The 24,152-nt window shown below is 37.3% G+C and overlaps 1 protein-coding gene across 1 annotated transcript in view; it reads left to right on the top strand.

Moving 5' to 3' along the window:
- Positions 1-1,106: 1,106 nt before the first annotated feature.
- Positions 1,107-24,152, top strand: part of CRISPLD1 (cysteine rich secretory protein LCCL domain containing 1) — a 38,852-nt gene continuing 15,806 nt past the window's right edge. Inside the window, exon 1 of the mRNA XM_022595296.2 lies at positions 1,107-1,426. Coding sequence (XP_022451004.2) covers positions 1,169-1,426 — 258 coding nt within the window. The 5' untranslated portion in view covers positions 1,107-1,168. The remainder of the gene's footprint in view (positions 1,427-24,152) is intronic.

Here is a 24,152-nt window from a genome sequence, read left to right as displayed (position 1 = left end):
AGCCGCGGAGGCCGGGGCCCACGTCCCCCTGCAGGCAGCGCCCCCGTCGCCCGAGGACGCGCCGTGCCCGGGTCCTGCCCGAACCGGGCTGTCTATGTGCAGTCGTGCGTGCGGGCTGCGGGAAGCCGGCCGTCTTGTTCGGCTCAGCTCTCGTAGGGAACTTCACGCTGGAGAGGTAAGGGCATTTCTAAAACCGCACCGCCTTCTCCAATCTTCTTTTGGCTTTTTAAACTCCACTTAAAAAAAAAAAAATCAACGTGCAGAGAATGGTCGGTCACTGAGGGTGGGTGGGCTGCTCGGAAAGCAGCCACGATGGAGATTTGTGGGAGCTCCTTCTGAGTTTGTGAGTTTCACCTCCTCCCGTCGCGCCCTTTGGTTTAGGTTAAGTGAACTGTGCGCGCCTGCGGCGGGTGGGAGGAGAGGCTGTGAAGCTGCCCGCGTACTGTTGGCTTTATCGGGTGCGGGCCACAGGTTAGGCACACACTTTCTAGGAAATAAAGATTTTCTTCTTGACCTGTGGCTGTATAAGAAGAGACTTCCCCCAGCGACCGTAACTATTCACTCGCATTAATTCAGGGGTCCCTCTAGAAGTACCCATGGATATATGTGTGAATAACAGTTTGTACCTCTTTACAACATTCACCCTCAATTTCATAATTTCGTTGACATTCTGAACCAGAGATGGGACACTTGAGATAATACCTTAAAACAGAGAGAGACACGTGAAGCTCTGGATTGATTGATAAAACATTCTAGGGACATCATACCCTTTGCAGGCTGTATATATCTAGCCATTTAAAGCTTTGTAATTCAGAAATTATTTTCAAGCTTTGGCTCCTCTCGGTTACTTTTGCCATTTATTTTTGGCGTCATGCACATTATCTTGGAAAATGTTGCTGTCTATTTTGTGGAAACAATTGTGAAAAGTCCTCTGGAGGAAAAATGGATGGGAGAAAATTTATTTCAAAAAGTGCATGTCCATTTGCTGGCATTATATAAACAAATCAAACTGGCTCCATCCCTTTGTAACTGTTGGATTAGTTTTGTTATTAGAAAATTAATATCTGCCGGGATTTTCACCCCAATTACACTGCATGTCCTTATAGCCAGACGGAGTGGAAGAACCTTTCTTGGAGCTTTTCCCGGGGACATCCTGAGATCATTCATTATGAAGTGTACTGCGCGGGAGTGGCTCAGAGTAACCACGGTGCTATTCATGGCCAGAGCAATTCCAGCCATGGTGGTTCCTAATGCCACTTTATTGGACAAACTTTTGGAAAAGTACATGGATGAGGATGGTGAGTGGTGGATGGCAAAGCAAAGAGGGAAAAGGGCCATCACGGACAATGACATGCAGAGTATCCTGGACCTTCATAATAAGTTACGAAGTCAGGTGTATCCAGCAGCCTCTAATATGGAGTATATGGTAAGAAAAATTTTCAAATGGTATGTACATAGAAATGTTTAATAATGCTTTTAGCTTCCATGGTTAAATTCCATCATGCTAGTATTTAACCTTTTACTATTCGTCCTCTATAAAATTTCAAAAAAAAAAAAAAAGATTTTCTTCAAGAGTGTCTTCTTCCGCATCCTCTTTTATTAGTGCTCCTTTCATTCTAAGAGCTCTTTGAATTTCAGAGTAGAAGTAAATACCTTTAGGTCTAATGTTCCTACTAAGTACTTTAAATTCTACTCTTAGGAGAAAGATTCCTATCCTGAAAGTGCTGATGGTTTGGTGTATTTGCTTTTAAGTGACTTAGTAGAATAATTGTTTCCTAATTCCTAACCGATGGAATCTTCTTATGAATGGTGGATCTGAAAAAAATCAAGAATCAATAATTTGAAGATGCTTTCCAGATGGCTGATATACATATATGGATAGATAGGTAGATAGATACAGATATATGTCATTTCTTTTTTTTTCTAGAAAAGAGTATTTTTATTAACTGCCTAATGCCCCCATATTACCTTTTTTCCCTACATTTTTTTTGAATTTTATTTTATTATTTTTTTATACAGCAGGTTGTTATTAATTATCCATTTTATACATATTAGTGTATATATATCAATCCCAATCTCCCAGTTCATCACACCACCACCACACCACCCCCCAATTTACCCCCTTTGGTGTCCATACGTTTGTTCTCTACATCTGTGTCTCTATTTCTGCCTTGCAAACTATATCATTTCTAATGGGCCATTGTTTCTTAGAAGTATGTAAATGACATATTGTGAAGTGTACGTTTCTGTGGTTGCTTTTTGTTAAGGAATACTTTGGCAATGGCTTTTTTTTCTTCTTCTGGATTTGTTTGTGAACTTTGACGTGTGAAAATAAGCCTGGGTGAAGGATTAAATAAAAATATGTGACTTATCCTTAATAACCTTACATTCACTCTGAGAGTAAATTAGCAAGTTGGGGAAACAAAATTACTTTTTAAAGACTATTAGTTATTACTCTTGTAAGACTATAACTCATTAATATTAGCATACTTCATACCCTAAATATTCAGAAAAAATTCAAAAATCTATACTACTTGCATGAATTAGGAATGCACTAGCAAAGGCTGATAATAATCATTGGTGACCGCAAACTTAAGGAACAGTGGTGCTAACATTTCTCCTTTGGACACATTGCAGGGTACAGTTAATTTGAACACATTCTGGTTTTTACTTTTATTTTTGCACTTACATTAGTTTTGATAGGTATTCTCTATTTAGGTAACTTTCATGAAGCATGGAAATTCTAAGGTAACATTACCCATTACAAAATATTTCATTATATTATTTTAACTTTTTCTAGAAAAATATTTTACCCTAAAGAAAGTAGGTAGCACTCAAGAGAACTCATCAGAGATTAAGAATCAGGGCCCAAACATCAGGCCATCAGGGTTTAAATTCTGCCACTGATACTAGCTAGGTGACTGTAGGCAGCTTATAAATTTCCCTCTACTTCAGCTTCTTCATGTCTAGCACATGCACTCACCTCAGAGGGTTGCTGTGAGGATTATGTGAGGAATGAGATGACCTGTGTAAAGTTTAGCTCATTATCAGGCGTATTGCAATTACAAGGTCCCAGTAAATGTTACTAAGACATATAACCAATTTTATGTCTCCTTATACTGTTTAAATAGAATATCTGACGAAATTGTTCGCTCTTTTCAAAATTCTGTGCACGATATGACATCTGTAATGTCTCACATTTCTGATTTTTGTGTATTTTAAAGTGTTTGTTCAAAGTACAAAATTCTGTGACTTCTTCATCTGTGAGCTTTCAAACAGAAAGAGCCAATTATGGAGCTTTTCCAAGTAGGCCACTGTATGCTTATTCCATGTGGATAGGTATTCAGTTGCTTTTTATTTAAAATAAGGAAGAACTTGAGAGTTTAAACCCACAAAAAGAAATCTGAGAATATTTGTGTGTGTTTTAAGTAATATGGGAATAATGAAAGAACATTCTGTGATTTGTTTTCATGTCTGACTTCCAAAGAAAATAACTGCCTATTGTATGATGTCTGGTCTAGGATGTTTATATGAGTTTCTTTTTAGTTTCACTGGTTTCATTCTGTCCTTGAAATGTAGATTCAGAAACCAGCCAGGGTTTATGTTGTGTTGCCCTTAGATACTGTTAGTACTGGAACTATGTCCTGGCCAATAACTGGGCTGCAGAGGAGTTTATTTCCCAGTGGTAGTACTGGAACACATTTTCTAGAAAACATATTTATGGGAAAGTCTAAATGAACAATACTGTTTTATTTGAAATACTGTTGGTTTATATCTTACATATTAATAATGGAAGTACAGATGTAGATCAACCCGTGAAAACAAAATTTGTTCAAATAGTTGTTTAAAGTGTATTTATTTTGATAAAACAAAATGAAAAACTAACTAAAGAGCCACTTCCTATAAAACCTGCAATGCCCTATGATAAGTGCCACCACTTTTGGCCACTTACACTCTATGTGTCATATTACGTTAAAAATTTGCACAGCCAGTTACCTTATTTACATTTGGTGCTTATTTTAGTGTACTCTTTGTGCTTGAACTCCGGCAGCCAAGTCACATCCACGTTTATTAACATCACAACGCTACCCGTACTCTAATGCTCATTTAATAGGGTTAAAAATGGCTTCTGCAAGGCCACCTCTTCCCTTGAAGAGCTTATAGGCTGATTGAGAAGAAAGAATAGACATATTTGAAAATTTTCAAGTGAGCAAGGACACAGAGTTCTTTGTTCACATGTATGAATAATGCCAGGGGAGCACAGAATAATGGAGAATAATTTAGGAATATTCCTAAGCGAGAGAGTTAATCAGTGGGGAAGATGAGGTTTATGTTGTTCCTGGAAGGTGATCAGGACCACAAATTGTGGCCAAGAGTGGAGGCCATTTCTCAATTAGAAGAAGAGGAACCGACACACATGGAGTAAGTGGCAGTCTGGTTGTAGGAAACTAGAAGCAGAATAGGTTGATGAAAGCAAAGCCCTGTGGCAGAATCAGGAAGGGGAGAAACGAGTTGTTAATGATAGAAACCAGTGAACTTAAGGAGAGAGATTACCGGCATTTAACTTAGGATACATTGAAAAACTGGGGCTTTTAGGTCATCAAATGAAGCTGTTACTGAAGAGGCAATGGATTTTTGAGGAAAAAACACTGGCGCTGGACCTATGTTCTCCTGTTGTCTCTGCTGCTTACTGGTATGCGAAGTCTGACGGTCAGCAATCATTTTGGGCATTGCTTTTCTCATCGGTAAAATCGATGTAGGAATATAAAACCCACAGGCTGCAATGAGGTAAGATATTTGACCCTGTTGAGCACACTCTTAGTTTTCTTCAAGCCTTTGCTTTCCATGGGTTTCGACCCCATCACTTGGTTCTTTTATTTTTCTGGTTATTTCTTCAGCATATTCTTGTTTGCTGTTCATCTCTTAAAACTTTACTTTTGGCCCCAACGGTTTTACTTTCGGCCTTCTCCCTTCCTACAGGACTTTATCTACTCCTTTGACTTTAAATACCATCCGTATATTGATGGCTCTGTAGTTGACACTCCATCCAACAGTCCTCTTTGAGCATTGTCTTCCTATTTCCGACTGCCCACTGGGTCCTCTCCATGTCATTTGACTCCCCAGTTACTTCAAGTTTAAGATTTCTAAAAAGCAGATGAGCTGCTTTTGTTCCATCCTTGCCCAGGGTCCTACTTTTCTCCCTGGATGTCATGGACATCGGCTTAGTCGTCTCTAAACAGAAGACAAACAAACAAAAAGAAAACTGGGCACAGCCTCAGCTGCTGCCTTGCTCTCATTCCCCCTACCCACTTCCACGTAAAATTCACGCACAAACATAAATACACAGTTACTTGTCAGATTCTCTAGATTCTGTCTCAGAAATGTCTTTTGAATCCGTGTCTTCTGTTTCATCCTAACGGATGCTCGTGGTCTCGCTCTCCTCCACCGCCCCCGTGATGGGTACCGCAGCTTCCCCTGCAATGGACTGTACCGTCTAGTCCTACTTTATTTCTACTTTAGTCCGCCTTCCTCTCTGTTACTCAGTCTGTCTTTTCCCTCAGACAAATCTCTGGTGGTCACTCAGCTGCCCAAAGCTTCTGTGAACTTCTGGCTGCTCGCAAGCTAAAGCCCACCTTGAATAACTTAAAAAAGGTCTAGCCCAGTATGCCCCATAGCCTCAACTCCCTTGCGTATCTTTGAATCTGTGTTCACACTTAAAATATACACTGTTCTTAGAGATGGTGGTGTTCCTCATGCCTCTGTGCCTCTTTGCTAGTTCAGTTTCCTCTGTGCCCGGAATGCCTGTGCATCCTGTCTCCTCCTGACAAATTCAAGAGTGCGCAGACTCTGTCTTTCTGTAAAGCTTCCTCTGATGCAATTCGATATATACGTGTCTATTTCCCTTTCCAAGACTGAATTCCTAGAAGGGTAAGGATGTACCCTGCTTATATTTATAACCCTGTGCCTGATGCAAAGAAGTACTCAGTAAATATTTGTTGACTGAACATTGCTGAGTGATAGTAAATATGTGTTGAATAAAGGGAGGGATGGAAGAATAGGTAAGATTATATATGAGATAAATATGAAAGACAGGTGAGAAAGGGGAATTAAAACAATAAAAGTTCTGGAAGGTAGGATATCACCAACACCAGAGATAGTGACATGGAAACTGGAAATACCAGAGATGAAGGAATAAATAATCCAGGATTTTTTAAAAAAATATTCATGCTATACTAAAAATCGTCCTGTAATATAGAGCTGCTGAGATAATACTCAAATGCTCTGGAATTTAAATAATAAATTAATTTAAATAATCATTTAATCACATAATTAAATTAATGAGTATTTACCCCTTCTAACAAATTTTTAATAGAGCCTCTAAAACTTATTGATTGGCTAAAATCCAAAATAGCTCACTGTGATAGAAAGCGTACCTAAGTCTAGAATGTATTTTAGCAACATACGGACACGTTACCTAAAAATGACATGTGTCATTATATCATGCTAATTATATAAGCCATTTTCCACTATTATAACTATTTCTATGTCTTTTAGAGAACTGTTTTTTAATTTTATTTATTTTTTATACAGCAGGTTTTTATTAGTTGTCTATTTTATACATATTAGTGTATATATGTCAATCTCAATCTCCCAGTTCATCCCACCACCACCATCCCCCCGTTGACAGATACTCTGCTGGGAGGGTTGATGGCTGTGCCTGCTTGCTCTCACTTCACATATGGTGAGACTAGGGGCAGAAACTTTGCACAGCATTTTTCCAAATGTAGAACAAAATATATCTGGATATTTGTCCTTTTGCTGGGCAGCCAGAGGCTCCAAGCCAAATAGCCAGTGGTACTTGCTGTCCATGGTACATATTGATGCAAACAATGGCTTAGTTCCAGTTGTCACATATATTCTTTATATGGTCATGCTTAACACTGGAAATCCAGATATTTTTCTTCTGTGCTTCAGTGCAGCAGATAATTCCAGAAACTGGACAGGGGATAACCTAGTTTGCTGAACAGGGTGATGCTAGTCTGAGTTCTGCCCTATTTCTGACTATCTGTAGCATGAATACAAGCCTGAAAAAGTGATTTTTAGCTTGTGAGTTCCTCTCACAGAACAACTCTCATAACTTCACATTTTCTGACATTATTTGCCACCAATGACATATATCCAGAATAAATGCAAAGAATGAAATGATGGCATCATAACTTATTTACCAAAGCTCAGTGTCTACACATTTCTTATCTTGCTAAAAGTGGCAGGAATTCACTATCAAGAAGGTTTTATTGCAACTCTTGATTCCTAAAACAATGATCTTTCTCTCTGTATACTGGCACTTGCCTGGTAGCTTTCAAAAGTTAAATATTTGCATCTCTTAATGATGTACAGTATAATCCATATGCACTTAGAGGTACCTGAAATATCTTTCTTGCTTCAAAGAATGTTATTCTTATTTAAAGTTTTTAAAGTTTATTCTATATTTAAAATAACATTTAATTTTCTTAAAGTGTTTTTATTTTACTTCACTAATGTTGTTTAGATACAATAAAGCTATGTTTTGTTTATTCCTCTACTGAATTTAAAAGTTTTCAAAACCTTAATTTGATACATAGTTGTGTGTTTTTTTTGTTTGTTTGTTTTTTTAAAGACATTGACACTTTAATGTAGTTTCCTTTTTGGAAGTTCCACTGTAGATGGCAGTACCTATAGGAAGAGAGTGACATTATAGCTCAGTTCTACTAAATTTAGTAGTGACATTGTAGCTCAGTTCTACTACCCTGGAGTTTTGGGAGATTAAGATTCCTCATTAAATGTAAGCAGCAAACCTAGGATCTTAGAAAGGCAAGAGACGACAAGCAGTTTCATTAGGAGAGCGGAACACCCAGAGCCAGAAAAGTGTCACAAAATTTTGAAATTGTTATTGTTGTTTATTCCTTCATTCAGCAGGTATTAGGAATTTATCAAATGCCAGGCACTGTCTAGGACCCAGCAGTAAACATAACAAACATTCTTCCTTTCCTGGAATAGGTGTAAAGATCCTCATATCCCAGCTCAGCAGGGCGGCTCATGTGGCTGACACAGAGCGAGTGTGGAAGTAATGCAGAAAATGAGGTCAGAGCTTTATCTGAGGAGAACAGATACACATCATCGCAGTCATTTTAAAGACTCACTCTGAGTCTGAGTGACAAGCCATTTGAGCCATTTGAACAGAGGAATATCATGGTCTTACTTATACTTACTCAGAATCGATTTGGTTTGTTGAGAACAGACTTTAAAGTGGTGGGAGGTGGGGCAATGGTGTGAGCAGGGATTCAAGGCTATTGCAACAATCATTCCAGCAACTGATGGTGGCTAGGAGTGGGATGGTAGCCTTGAAGGTGAAGAGAAGTGGCATGGTGTGAATCCACACTGAAACTCCTTTGTAGTCATGACATCAATATTGATAAATTCAAGGAAGCCTTGTTGCAAGACTAGTGCAATTGACTTGGCCAGCCAGGCAGCCAATGGGCTGGGAGTTACTGCATCTGGTGCAAGGTCTAAACCCACCCAAGCCCTGGCTGCGGTTTTTGAAAACTGGTGGCAGTTTCCATTCTGGTTTAAATATCGATGGGGAACTTTCAACTTGTACTGACTTCAGAGTGGTTACAGAGATTCTAGAAATCAGCAGGTTACTGATACCCATTTTGCCAACCTAATTCCAAGAGATCAGAGGAGGTGGAAGCAAACTCTGCCTCCTTGCTTCCCAGGATAAAGGTGCTTGCTGTTTCTCCACGTGGTCTGCCCTCACCTCCAGCCTATTCTCCCACCCCCCCTAAAAACAAGAGAAGGTGAGAACTTTAGCAGAACAGGTCAGTGGCCCAGTTCCTGTTCATTAAGTACCAGTTGCACCATCATGGAGTGTGTTGTTGGGATTTTATTCCATCTTGGAGGTAACACAGACAGATTTTGGATGTGGGGTGTGGCTGTACAGATTTTGCCTGAGGAACTGGAAATATTGGAGTTACCATTTTTTAAGACAGGAAAGGATGTGGATAGACCAGCTTTTGGTAGAGAAAGCTGGAGCTCAATTTTGGATAGATTAAATTTAAGATTTCCCTTAAATATCCAAGTGAATTTGTCATGTATGCAATTAGATATGTATAGTCTAATCTGGACCATACGGTTAGGATTCATCAGAATTTAGATGGTATTTAAAGGCAATAGAAGAGATGAGATGATCAAGGGAATGAGTACAGAAAGAAGAAATGTTCAAGAAGTGAGCCCTCGACATACTTTACAGTGTAGACGTAGGGAAGGAGAGGAGCCGCAGCAAAGGGAATGGAGGACCAGGAAGAAAACCAGGGAAGCAACATGTCCTGAAAGCCAAGCGAAGAAAGGCAGAAAGGATTATCAACTCTGTTAAATGTTGCTTACAAAGATCAAGTAAAATGAGGACCCTTGAATTTTGAGATATGGAGGCCACACTGGAGGTCTGATAACACAGTTTGGGTGGCATCATAGTGATCCTAGGATGGTTCAAGGAAGAATGAACCACCTCCTATGGGCCAGGTGGGCTCTGCAGCCTTAACTCTCTTCCAACCAAAAGTTTTAACTTAGTTTTAGAAGAGGTAGTTTAGTTAGGGAACATATCTTATAGTCAGTAGGAAAATGCAATTTCTTAGCTTAATTGTTTTTGTAGTTACCTTTACTGAATGCCTTCATTAAAAGCAAACGTGGTCATTTATAATCATTTATAATCACAATTCAGAGTGACGTTTAGTTCAAGAACATTCTTTGCTCTTGTTCAGCTTTGTTCTTTCACATACTTCTTTTAGGAATTTATACAACCACGTAACTGTACATGATTTAAAATTTAAATTCTCGTATTTTTGATGATTTTGACTAATTGAATTAAAGTTTATGAAACTAGCATAAATCTATGCTCGTTTTATATGTTATTATGTCTTTTATATATATATTTTATATATATATATAACATAAAACATTTAGTTCATTGGAAGAAAATGTGAAAATTGAAGTGGTAATGACTTGTCTGGTGAAGGTATTACAGTAAGTATGCTTAATAACCCTTTCCTTATTTTTCTAAGTATTTGTTGTCTTCATAATTTCAAGAAGTTACAGAAAGGCATTTATAATTGATTAAAACAATTTGTTATTCTCATTGATAAATTTGTGACTAGAAAAACATTTAATTCAACAACTACTGATTGAGCATTTTTGTGCCAGGCACTGTTTTTGGATGCTGAAGCATACATTAGTGTGTAAAAGGTTCAACAAGCTAATGAAAATAAGCAAAGTGAGATGATAGAGAATGATAAAGGTGGAGCTAACATGTTAAACAGTTGTGGAAGACCTCTCTGAGTTAGTGGCTTTTGAGCTGAGAGCTGAATTACAAGAAGGAGTCAGCTAAACAAAGCTCCAGAGATCTAAGCAGAAGGAATACCGGGCAAAAGGTCTTTAAGTCAGGAATGAGGTAGGAGTCTTCAGGGACCACAAAGAAGGCTAGGGTGGCTGAATTTTATTTAGAAATGAGGAAAGTGTTAGAAAATTAAGTAGACATATAAGCAGGGGCGAGAATTCCTTTTGGGTCATTGGTGAAGAGAAATTTGGATTTTATTTCGAGTGAAACGGAAGGCCATTGGAAAATTCTTGGCAAGGGATTGACCCGGTCATATTTCCTGTTTCATAAAATTACTCTATGTTATGGAGAGTGAGCTACAGGAGGGTCACAGCTGAAAGCAGAGAGATAGTTAGGAAGCCACTGGTATCTTCTGAGCGAGAGATGATAGTGACTGAGACCAGGGTGACAGTGGTAAAGATGGAGAGAAGGGGGTAGTTTCAGGGTATGTTTAGATGGTATTGCTGATAGTCTTCTGATAGCTTTAATGTGAAGGATGAAGGATAAGGATCTCAGATTTTTACTCAAGCACGTTGGTGGATAGTTGAAGCGTTCGTTGAGACAGGAGGAGAAACAGAAAGGAGAAGGTGGCCATGAAATCAGGCGTTTCTTTTTGGCCAAGCTTATCTTGCGATGCCATGTCATCCTCAGTTGAGTTTAATGGTCAGTGGAGAGGTGGGACTTGAGATAAAAATGTGGAAATCATGTAGATGCTATTAGGGACCATCTTAACTGACGGAACAAAACCATCTGAGAAGATTTTTATGGACGGAGGTTGAATGCCTTGAATTGAGCCCTGGCCCGGCAACATATGGAGGTTGAGCAGAAAGGAGAAGCTAGCAAAGGAAGCTGAGAACAAGTGGTCAGTGAGGTTGGGGGAAAAGACGGGCTACCCTGGTGTCCCAGAAGCCAGGAGAAGAGAGTTCAACAGCTTCCATACTGCTGAGGAGTGAAGTAAGAGGAAGAAAAGCCAACAATCGTTTTGTGGACACGGAGGCTGCCGGTGACTTTGATAAGAGTCATTTCAGGGTGGAGTATGACCCGAAGTCTTACTGAAGTGGGAGGAAGAGAACGAAAGGTGGGGAGGTTGAGAAGGAACTAAGTAACTCCTCAAGATACCGTTGCTGTGAAGATCTGAGAAATGGAACTAGCTAGCACTACACGGGTATATGGCAATGCTCTTGGTTTTGTTCTTTAAAGAACATGCTTGTAAGTTAATGGAAATGCACAAGTTGAGAAAGCACTTGACATGGAAGGGAGGAAATATAACTCCAAAGTCAGTTCATTTATTTTGACAGGAAAGGCTGAGGTTGTAGGTACACAAGCAGGTCGGTTGGTGTATTTAATGGAAAAAGAATTTTCATGTGGGTGCTTCTGTTTTTCCCAGTGAAGTATGTAGCAAGATCGTCAGCTGAGATTGAGAAAGCAGGAATGGAGGGGTGTGAGGATAGGATATTATGAAATGGTAATTTTGGAGTTACTATCTAAAGATCTCTGTGGAGTCAAATGTATGAGATGTTTGGAAGTACTTTAAGTTCATTTGGTTCACCATGCTTTAGGTTACAAAATCTAATAGATAGGGAAGAGGTTTACTAGGTTATGTGTTACTAGAGTATGTAGTAGTAAACTATTTCCAAAAAGCAGGAAGATTTAAAGTAATGATTTCTCTGGTTTGCCGTAGGTCACCCCACTCTTTCCAGCCACATCATGTGGTGTCACTTGCTTGACCTCTGAAGACATTTGACTAGGCAGCTCCTGGAGATGTGAAAGACATTAAAGGCATGTTAGCCCGGGTGGGGGAGGGCAGTGGATTTTTTAAGTATTCAGATAGTGCATAATACAGATCAAGTACAGATACAGATATAGACCAAGTAATGTTTTTGAGGTTCAAATTGCAGAGTGAGGTTAAATACACATAGTTGGATGGGAACTCTAAAAATTAAATTATGCGAATGACCCAAATATGTGACTTGGATTAGTGGGTTATTAAACTCACCAAATGTAGGAACCTGGAACTATGATCCAGTGAAGCTTACTTTTTTTTTTTTTTCTTTTAACTAGTTAACAGAATCAATGAGGTGCAATTAAGTCAACTGCTTAGATATAACTTATTGGGAAAAAGGCAACAGATTTTCTCTATTAGAAACTCATTAACCTAAAGGCAATATATGAATATGGATACAATCTACTTAATAGTCTATATTAAATGCTTTATATTTTGTTTTTAATCAAAGAAAAATTTGAAGTCAAACGTCAGGAAATTGAGTAGCAAGTGTTTTTCATGGGAAAGCAGCTAGGTATGATTTGGGGAATAGAAATAAGGGGTGCTTTAGTCTAGTGCCACTCAAACTTTACTGTGCATACGAATTCCCTGGAACCTTGTTAACATACAGATTTTGATTCAGTAGGTCTGGGTGGGCCCCAGTATTCTGCATTCCTAACCAGCTCCCAGGTGAAGAGGTAGCTGCTGTCTGGGAATGGAACTTTGAGTAGAAAGCTTTAGGCTCTCTGGAGAAAGCGAGGTCTAAATTAAGACATTAAAAGTTGACGCGAGGATCCAGATACTTTCTTTTTCATCTCAACTCTCACATTCACCTTCTCCTTTTTATAAGGTAGCAACTCTAGCTATTAGTGCAGGAAAATAGACACTCCTTTTCATTCCCTTTCATGAAGTGCTTAGAAACCAAAAAGATAAAGAAGCTTGAACGGTAAGAGTCCCCAACACTCAATGTTTAAATCAGCTTGGAGGAGGGGTAGAAAATGAAATGTCAAATTTAGTTGATGGCACAGTTCTGCAGGATGGTGGAAAGTGAAGTGCAGTCAGTGACAGGAGAGACTCTAAAGGCCATATGAGTGAGAAGGAAGTAGAATTCCAAAGCGAGCAAGAAAGGAGGTGGCAGTGTGGGGCTGGGAAGGGTCGGCTAGATCAGATAATGAGCTATTAGATAAGACCCAAGAATGAGCATGGGAGTTACTCTTTATAACTCTCCCCTTTGCGTTATTGTTGCAACTCAAACAGTACAAAGTAAGCAAACAGTACAAAGTAACCATCTAAACAGGGGAATAAAATATAAAACTATATCTTATGTTTGCTGAAGACATGGCAAATCCAAATCTGAAATACTGAAGGATTGACTGATATGCTCAAAAGAAGCTACAGTGAGATCAGATGTTGTCCAGAGGCAGGAAACCGAAGAGATTAAAAAAGGCGGGGGGGGGGGGGCGTGAGGGAGGCTTTTGAATGAAGATGGAATAAAGAGCATCAGAACTCCTGTCTAGAAAGAAAGGGCTGAGAGAAGAGCTTTGTGAACTGAATTCCGTGAACATAGTGAATACATCTAAACAAATAAAAAGCAGTGCTATTTCACAGGAACATCTGTACCGTTATTCCATATACCTTGGATTTTTTTATGCTGTAGGGATCTTGCCAAGCCCTGTTGCTTTTGCAGATGTTAGAATGACTTATGTGCATCTTGTTTTCTCTCTAGTGAATTTCTGCTCTTCCTTCAAGACTCACCTCTAATGACGAATCTTCTCTTGTCTAAACCCTCCTGAACGGAGTTAGGTGCACTTCACCCCCGTTCCCTGGCTTCCACAGCGTTTCCTACCTGCCTTTGCCTCTGTTATTTACATCCTTGTCTCTTTCTCTAGCCTTACTTTCCTTTGTGGGAAGGAGCTGTGTTTCGTAACTTTTGCATTTCCCCAGCTGAGAGGCTGACACATGCTCTAAGCTCAGTTTATGCTAGTTGAAAGGGAAACAATGGAATGAATGAATGAAAAAATAAAAAGATGATTGGATTTTCAACAGTGATTCTAAAATGGGCAGAATGAAAGAGGATTTGATTTGTTTCGACAAGAAAATACTATTAGAAATTTGCAAAAGCATTCATTTCAAAGTGTTTATGTTTTATTTTTAAGTACATTAGCTTTTTGGTTAGGGTAAAATCATTCTAATAAGTATGACAAGTGGCTAAATTAGCATTGGATTTTAGTGACTTTTCAGAGTTATACTGGGTTATGGACACCTCTGTCTCATGAAGTGGGGATGGCCAGACCCTTCAGCAAGTAGGGATAGAGTCTTCCAGGAGATACAATGATCAGAATGCCATGGCTTTTGCTGGAGAACTGTTTTCAAAATGTAAATCAGAGTGTGATAAGAAGTACAAATGAATATATTTTAAACTGTATATAAATCTAAAAGTATTTCAGAATAAAGCAGTAACCAGGAAAGTCTTCTTAGAAGAGGTACATTTTGAAATAGTGTTTGGAAGACGTTATAGTCAACGTGTGGTAGGGGCCGTGGTTGAGGGCATTGGATGATGAGAACCTTAACTGATAAGATGTTGATATGAGAATATGTGTACAGTTGATTCAGAGAAGAGGGCATGGCAGTCATGATCTGTGAGAACAGCTGAAAAGATGAAAATAATCTTGCTCTATCAAGTGCGACTCATGGCAGACTTGAGCAACATAGCCCTATACATTTTCCTTCTCTGCATACCTACGAAGAAGCATTTTATTTGACATAATTTGGTATTAGTTTGACTTTTGTAAGTTATACAGTTATTACAAAGGATTTCCAAACTTTGATTTTATTAACACTTTTTAAATTATTCCTCTGTGTGTGTGTGTGTGTGTGTGTGTGTATGTACACTAAACTAAACCTAAACTACACAGGTACTTACTTGGAGGCTTCAGTGGAAATATCATCCTGGAAATTTAATGTGAACAAAGGTCCTGACTTATAGAGTTGATTGTCAATAGATTCAAAGCAAAGCTAGGCATAACTTACTGTAAACTTCGTTTTATAACTAACAGTGTGTTAAATTTGAATTCTAAGAAATTTACTTTTTCACTGGAAATTTAGGTGGCAGTGATTATCTTTTTTTAATCATTCAAAATTTGGGATTTAAATTTCTTCCTTAGTCTCGTGAATATTAACAATGTGCCATAAAAAGATTATGTGAATCACAGCAAATGAAGCAGATTCTTAGAGGAATAGAGGAATAAGAGAACATTTATTAAGATATATTAGGTATTGGGTAATATGTTAGGCAGCTTACTAATACACATTCTGTGAGATGTTTTTATTCTCAGATATTATTTCTCATTAGGAAAACAAATGCCACAATAACAAGGATTTAACAGGAAAAAATTAATGAAGGCTCTGTATGCAGAGTTGTGGGCAGGGCTTAGGCGAGCCACAAGGATGGGGGACACCCAGGCATGAATCGTGGTACCACAGCCTGGCGAGGACCAGAGCCTGGTAGTAGGGCTGTATGAAAGGACACAGGCACCATCACTGTGAGGCAGAGTACTCAGGGGATGAGTGGGGTTGAAGAGGGGGTAATACATACTTAAATTCACCTCTCAACCTCTTACCTCCTGTCCATGTCTTCTACTGGCCAAATTCAACTAGAACCCAGGAGCCAAGAGAGCATGAAGTAACTCAGGATGTAGAGTTGAGCGTTTTGGAACATAGAGTATGGCAGCAAGTGGGTGAGAGTGACTATGTGGGAAAAAATGAAGAATATTTAACACAATATTCTTTCTCAAATTTTCAAATAAAGACTTTGGTAAACTATTTTTTTTACATCATCTTCTTAGTCATTGTTTAGTTGTTGAAGACAAATGTATAGGCAAGTTCCTAAGGGACACCTAAACATCTGATTGACCATGCTATGGTTACTAAACCAGCTTTGAGTTTCCTAGCAGCCAAGGAAAACAGGAGACCATATGGTTTACATAGCTCTCAACGACTGTTTGGAAGCATAATAATTTATCGTTCTTGAAGCAGGAATTAGTGAAAACTTAACACAGAATTCCCAATATAGGAACAATGAGCAACTTACTATAGCAGTTTCATTAAAAGTATGTAAACATATGCATTTAAATGTTTCTTATATTAGCCTTTGGTTTAAGTTGAAGTAATGGTGTTAAATTTTAGGTTTCGGTTTCTATTTGTCCATAAACTTTATCTTTTACTAATTTTTTCAAAAAGAAGTTTTCATTTGTTAACCCATCTGTTTTTTCTTTTTGAAAATTAAAAAGACATCCCCAAGTACAATAAATAAAAGCAATAAATATTTTATTTACTTGCAAAACTTGTTACTTTCAGTTTGCTATTTAAATATATGAACTGATACATGCAGAGTGATTTATTATGAAAGTTTATCCTTCCTAGCATGCATATTTTAGGCTTGAGTTTTAGATTAATCATATATCTATCTAAATTTATGAGCTGTAAATAAACTAAAACATAGGTCCTCATTTTTATAAATTGGCTCAATATTTGTAGATGAAGACTTAAATAACATAGGTGGTACTGTACTTTCTCAAGTCTCCTTTGAGGTCTCCTTAAACATTCAAAATATAGTCTTGAAGATTAACTGCTTCTCTCCTAAATGACAACAAAAATAATGAAAGCATTACAGTGTTGAATTTATCACAAAGTCAATACAAAGATAGATATATATGACCTTTACAAAAATAATCCGAGTTCAGCTTTTCAAGAATTACCTTTTGTTTAGCCTAGGTACATCATGAACACCCTTTCACCCGAGTTTATATCACACATGTGTGTTTGACGCAGGGAATTTAGGTTCCTGTATCTCTGATCCAAGTTATTGCCCAGGACAGGCCAGCCGAGGCTAGAGATAATCGATGAGTACATATTGGCAACATATTATATGCCAAGTATATTAGGTGACATTAGGAAAACACAGATAAAGTATGGGACAGTTTTTGATTTAAAATTCTAGTTTGAGAATTAAGACCGAAAGTGGTAGAAACAGATCTAGGAGAACATACAGTAATTGGTAAATTATATGTTTAAGAAGGTTCAGAGAAGGGTGAGGTAAATGGAGCATGTATTGTGGTTGGAATGACTTCCAAGAGGAGAGTGATTGTGAACAGGACTTTGGTGAAAGGATAAAGTTTAAGTAACTAAGGAGGGGGGGAAAGAAAGAACAGTCCTGTAGGGGAAAATTTCTGATGGATTCAATGGCCGAGAAATATGAACAGACAGGTACGTACCTTGCTTCTTGAAGTATTCAGTGTATGGTTCTGGCACCAGTGTTAGAAATGTCATAACTTTTTGATTTCTCTCCTGACCTACCAAGTCAAAATCAGATCTCCTGATGATTTACCAGCACTTTAACGTTCCAGAGAGCCAGCAGTAGAGGACCCATGTTGAGGAGTGGGTTATAAGTGAGGTAGGTAAGTTATCGCCAGACTTGAGAGATCCTTGGCAGGGAGATGAGAGATGAATCAGCAGATATTCTGTAGAAATGTAAGGATTTTGTTGAATTAATGTCTAGGCTGCCTCACAAAGACAATCTGCCCTACACCATGCATTCGGTCTATCTGTATAATATTGAAACAATGGGTTTAATTAAAATGATCTTGTCAGTTTATCCACACATTAAATTTTCATTCCAAAAATTATTTTAATTTTAGTAAAAGGAGGTGGCACTTCCCTAAATTATCTTTTTAAAGACTTTTAAGGCTTTGTTTTGAAGTAGATTTTAAGTAAAACTCTGCCACATCTGCCTCACATCTCTGTAATTTACAGGAGACCCTAATATGTGCATTGCCCTGAGGTAACGCTGCTACTTTCTCAGTACCTGGCAAAGCCTCTATGTCCTGAAACACAGGTGTTCCCTTTGAAATCTGAGCCTCGTGCATTTTCCCTGTAACTACAGTCTTTTCAAAGCAGGTGAAGCACAGAAGTTAAACACCTGAGGTAATATCTGAGTTGTAAGGAATGTACTACTACTGTTTTCCGTAGTGCTTTCTATACCAGATGACTTTGTCACAGAAACCTCATACACTCTTTCAGCGTAGATTGAATGATTGATTAATTGATTTCATTGACGTCTATTTCTTTGTTATAGTTCTGATAATTCCACCATCGGGGAGAAAAGAAGGTGGCTAAGATTTTATAATGAGGCATTATTTTTGGAATTTGAAGTTTTGTGAACCGTTAAATGTGTTACTTCCATAGAAAAACAAATTCTTTCCTGGAGATCAAGTTATTGCTATTGAGAGGTTAACACTGACAGCTTATTCCATAAGATTTTGGGATTGCACTTTCTGGTTTAAGTAGGAAAACAGCAGTGGTTTGGGAGGGATTTATGTTGTGACATATGATGGATATTTACAAACCTGTTTTTCCAGAAGATATGACAGGACAAGAATTATCTTTTTTTTTTTTTTTTTTTTTTTTTGCGGTACGCGGGCCTCTAGCTGTTGTGGCCTCTCCCGTTGCGGAGCACAGGCTCCGGACGCGCAGGCTCAGCGGCCATGGCTCACGGGCCCAGCCGCTCCGCGGCATGTGGGATCTTCCCGGACCGGGGTACGAACCCATGTCCCCTGCATCGGCAGGCGGACTCTAAGAATTATCTTTTAAAGGTTGTGTTTAGAAAGAGATAGCTCTATATGTCTTTGATTTTCTTCAACTGCTTCTATATTCATGAGCTGGTTGAAAAATCCTGGTGTTCCTTTTAGCTGTGTAGAAAAATTACGTGTGGAAGTCTGTGCCTTATTTCAAAGATTTTACCATTTGGTTTTCAGGACTAAGCTGAAGAGAGACCCATTTTGAACTTTTTACTGAGAATGTCTTCTTGTCGTATTCAATTATGTTGAAGTTTTACTGGGAAGTTTTATGGAAGGTTTTCAGTTGTATTTCTCTGTTTTGGACAATATTAAAACTTTCTCCAGTAGAGGTGATTTGGAAACAGTTCTCCTCTAGACTCATAATTAGAAGATTTGAAACCTTCTTGGCTTTGCAGTCTTGAAAATCACAAATCAACTTTTTCTTCTTAGCTAAGAAATAGCCTCTATTGTCATCAGAAATATTATTTTATGTTTGAAAGTTTTCATGGGACTCTACAAGCAATATGGGGCACTCTAGAAGAGACTATAAGTACAAAATAATAGAATTTTAAAGCTAAAAGGAATTGAAGAGACTTACTCCAGCTTACTAATGTCAGAGACAAGGAAACAGAAGCCAAGCTTGACATAATCAAAGAGATAAATTTGAAAGTACACAATTTAAATGGGAAAGAAGACTCTTCCAGGGTGTATCATGTATTTTAATTAACCTTAGTTTGAATAATTGGAACAAGTGCAAGCTTAGTTTTATATCTGTCTATATAAAAAAAGGAAAGAAACACTTATTATTAATGACCTTGCTTGCGTATGTCTAGAAGACATGGCCCTAAGGAAAGAGTATTTTCAATACTCAAAGGTATTTTCAATATATGGAAAGCTGGAATGGTATCATTACTTCTGACAGCCAGTGACTGCTCAGAACTGAGGTAGGCTTAGAGACATGAGCGTGGTTTTCTGTATGCATATGTATATGTCTAAAAAGACAAATCTTTGTGGGATTCATTTTCAGATTTTATAGCAAATGCTTATATAGTTTTTTAAAAAATAATTTCATTGTTATTTATCGTTTTTAGTAGGAAGGTAAGACCAGAGCTTTCAGCCTAGATCTGGATTTCCAGTGTAACTGCATTTTCAACACCACTGTGCTTTGATGTTATTACTTTGCCAGAGAGCAATGCATATTTTAAAAGCCCACATTAAATTGCAAATTGTGTCATGGACTGGTGTTAATTGCCATTTAATTAAGATACCTAATAGTAAGGTAGTCAAAGACCTTTTTTTTTTTTTTTTGCATTTATCTTGGAAATCCAGTAAAGCTGTATCAATTCTGCAAAAAGTTATAACGAATTAAAACATTATTTCTAGAGAATGGTAGAAAATCTTGCAATCCTATTTCTCCCTGCTTAGAATGACACTGAACAGTTATTAAATTATGTGAGAGTTTCCAGGCAGGAGATTATTTCTCTGTGCATTTAAAGGTATCAGATCATGCTGGTCAATTTCCTGTTAAAATGTCTTTGTTTACTCATATATTTTTTCATTGCTGAACTTAACTCTATAAAATAAACTACTTCACAGCTTCGGTGTCACCCAGCGTATTTCCTTTGGTAGACTAACTATCATGATACCTTCACCAAGAAGTGCTTATCAATACCTTTGTGGATAAAGGGATTTCCATTATCTCCATCCCTACCTCTGATCTTTGAGGATTTATGTATGAAGAGTCTAATTACACAAATTTGCATCAAGCAGATAATATCACAAAACTTTACTTCATGTGCTTTAATGCAATCTAAAATAATAATAATTAATTAAAAAGTTCAGATTAATGTTTGACATATTTGAAAAAGAGTCTACTGTTCACTTTAGTTTTGTATACTAATATTTTTGAAGCCTCAGTTTTAAGAAAATGGTCTTCAGACAAATTCATAGTGACTAATTAACATTGGCTTTCAACTCTTGTTTAATGTACTACAATAATAATTTTGACGCTATAAAGAGTCAGTGATTTCCAGGACATGAATTTTAGAATTATGTAAATCTGGAAAGAGCTATACATTTACAATAATCAAAGAATATATTTGAAAATACTTAATCCTTTGTAAGAGAGAAGCTATTCTCAATATCAAAGAGAAAGAGTCATATTACTAATGACTGTTTTTGCCTAATGTATAGGGATACAACTTCTGGTAAGCTAGCAATATTAACCCTATTAAAAACTACAATCCTGAGTGATTTGCAACTGTCATTGTTATTATAATAGGATAACAGGTATTCTGATAGGAATATGAATTGTTTATGCCCACCATATTTCACAAACGATAGCAGTCAATGGAATTTTCTGTACATGTCTAGCTGCATAATTTTTGATTTTTACAAACAGTATTTTAGTGCTGAAACGACTATATGTTTCTAGGTTTACTTTTGAAAGTCCTTTGTCAAGGTTTAAGGTTTCTTATGTACACACACACAGGAAACGATAGGGCCACTATGGTGAACTGGTTGAAAAATGTCACTGGAGACAAAGTATGTTAATAGTATTCTAAATGTTTCTTTTAGTAATAAAACTTCAGTTAAAGACTCTACTATGTTCTCGGAAGGAACAGCTTACTTATGTAGATGGCAAATAGAGTGGTTTTTATTTCTGCACACCTCAAGTACCCATTCTACAAAGAAATGGTAATTTTAAGTGTGGCTTGGCTTTAAATTAGTCCTGGGTGAATAGTTCAGAGAGAAAAAATGAAGCCGGTTAGGCCATCTTGACTTAATTTGCAATCTAGAATTTAAATAGAAATGTATAGAGAGTAACCTGCATTTAAATGGGATGGGTATGAATTATTGCCAGTCTTAAAACATTATGTTGTAGCATAAAAATATACATTCCATGCTGTTGTCATGTTAAATGATAGTATTTCTTACAGGACAGCTATATTTTCAGTGATTTGTTTAAAAAGAATGTCCTTGATTTGTATTATTGAACTTGCCCTAAACACCAATGCTTGATTAGATTTTTCAAGTAATTACTTTTAAAATTGTCACTAACTAATATTTATTAAACATTGATAGCAAATTTTAGTTGCATGCCCTCTGCCTCAGTTCTTATATTAAAATAATGTATGTCCCTATTTTAATATTATAATAGTTAATTTTATATGCTCCACCCCGCATTTTTAATGGATTAAATAGAAGACAAGTTATGCTATAAAACAGCTTATCCATAATATATACTCAACAATTGATAACTCAGAGGGACCTGAGTTATCGTCTATCTCAACTGACACATTTTACAAATAAGAAAACATAGCTTAAAGCATTCTAATGATATGTCTTAGATTTTTTTTCCAGTTTCTACACAACAGATATATAAACAAACTTAGGAAATACAGCATATTTGTGAATTTGGAAATGGTTGTATATCTTCTCTAAAAACGATCCATCTTCAATTTCGTAAGAAAAACTGACATCTAAAGTTGTAGAATTGTGTGTAAAACAAGACTAAATTGACCTTGAATAAGGGTCTTAAGGACTCCCTTGGTGGGGTTCCTTGCTCTGGGTCTCTCACTTGTTTGCAGTGACCTGGACGTGCAAACTCACAGATCTCTTGACTGGGCTAGGAAAACTCAGACAGTGGGAACTCCTCTTGCATCTCTGTCTGTCTCTGTGTGGTCTCTCCACCTTATTTTTTTCAGCTACCTATTTAGGGTAGCTGAACTCCTAATTTGTGGACTCAGGTCTTTTAAGATGTGTGTCTTTAAAAGAGAAAGAATCAAATAGAGTCTGTATTTCCTAACCTAGCTTGGGAAGTCTCACAGCGCCATTCTGTTTGTTGGAAGGGAATCACTATCTAGCTTAAATTGAAGTGAAGGGGAGGGAATTCAACTCCACCCTTTGTGGGAAGAGTGTTTTAAAACCATCCCAGTGGTTTCAAGGCTTTTTTTTTTTTTTTCCATCTAGGAACGTTTACGTTTTTCTTCTGGTTCCCGGCTGCTCTTTGACTATGAGATTGCTGTGTTGCTAGATTAGAAACCTGTGGATAAGTATAGTTTCACTATGCTTAGGACTAAAGTATTATATGAGAACCTGATTTCCAAGATTGAAAACAAAAATTTGATTGTCTCTTAAGGACAACTTACTTTCCAGGGAACTCTACTTTGGAACATGTTTGCTTTTGAGAGATGACCATCTCTCCAACCTTCTGAAAACAAAAGGAAATCAGCATCTTACTCATTTTCTGGGACTTCAGCCAAATTCTTTGTTTCTTACCTAATTTGTCTGGGGATATAATGACAGCAAGTTGAATTATGCCTTTGCATATTACATAATATGTAATTATAAAAATTAGGTCTAACTTAAGTAATGAATTTAATTAATAGTATGCTTGTATTTGGCGAATAAAGTGCTTGCCTGATAAATACTTACTGATGTCTGTATCACAAAATCAGTCATCTTGAACATTTGATATTAATTCAAAGTGAAATTCAAGTTTTTATGAAAACCGGATACTTTTGCTGCTGTTAATTTTTTAGTGGCATGTAAATACACTTTTTTGTGTGTGTGTTTTTGCTAGATAATAAAGATGCACTATAATGAAAATATACTTACCCTAATTTTGTATACATTTTACTTTTTGGCTTTGAAAGCATGATTTTATGTATTTCAGATCCACAAGTGAATGAGGAGGAATGTTTAATATAAAAAGATTATATGAAGAGTGAAGAAACTTCCCTTCCCCACACATACTTTTTTTTTGGTGCTTCTTTCTAGTGTCTTGTCCATTTGGCCTATAGTCATGATTAGGTTTCTTCCATCCTTTAAAAATCAAAGAAAGTAAAATTCTCTCTAGAGCCTGGCATCAAATCTTTTTTGGCTTCTGCCCATCTTTCTTCTTCCTCTCTAAAGTATTAACAAAGTAACTCCCACTTGCCTTCTCCACTTTCTCTTTCCAGTCACTTATTAACCTTCTGTGCTGTGATTTTCTGCCTAGGACAGATCTGAAATTGCTCTTAACAATGAATTAGCACCTAACAGACCTCATCTTCTTTGACTTCTCTGTAACATTTGACCTTAATTGCCCACTCTCTTCTCCTGGAGTCTCTTGTCCTGTCACTTTTATAATTTAATCCTCTTTCAGTTTTCTCTTAACCTTTCTGATTCCATTTTCCCTAGTTCATCTTACTAACTCATTGTTTTTTTCTCCCCTTCAATTTTGATAACCCCAGAATTTTCTTTTCATTTCTTTTCTCATTCTGTATCATCTTCCTGAAGAAATTCATCTCTGAGTGAATAACTTCAAAATCCATATCTTCAGAGTGTATTTCTTTCCCCAGAACCCCAGTCATCTAATTCCACT

Source organism: Delphinapterus leucas, chromosome 17 (genome assembly GCF_059928025.1).
Source record: "Delphinapterus leucas isolate spDelLeu-1000000601 "Yukka" chromosome 17, BTC_Dleu_Yukka2, whole genome shotgun sequence".
In the NCBI taxonomy this organism is placed as follows: domain Eukaryota; kingdom Metazoa; phylum Chordata; class Mammalia; order Artiodactyla; family Monodontidae; genus Delphinapterus; species Delphinapterus leucas.
The sequence above is the reverse complement of the archived record's forward strand: the minus strand, read 5'-3'. Positions and strand labels throughout refer to the sequence as shown.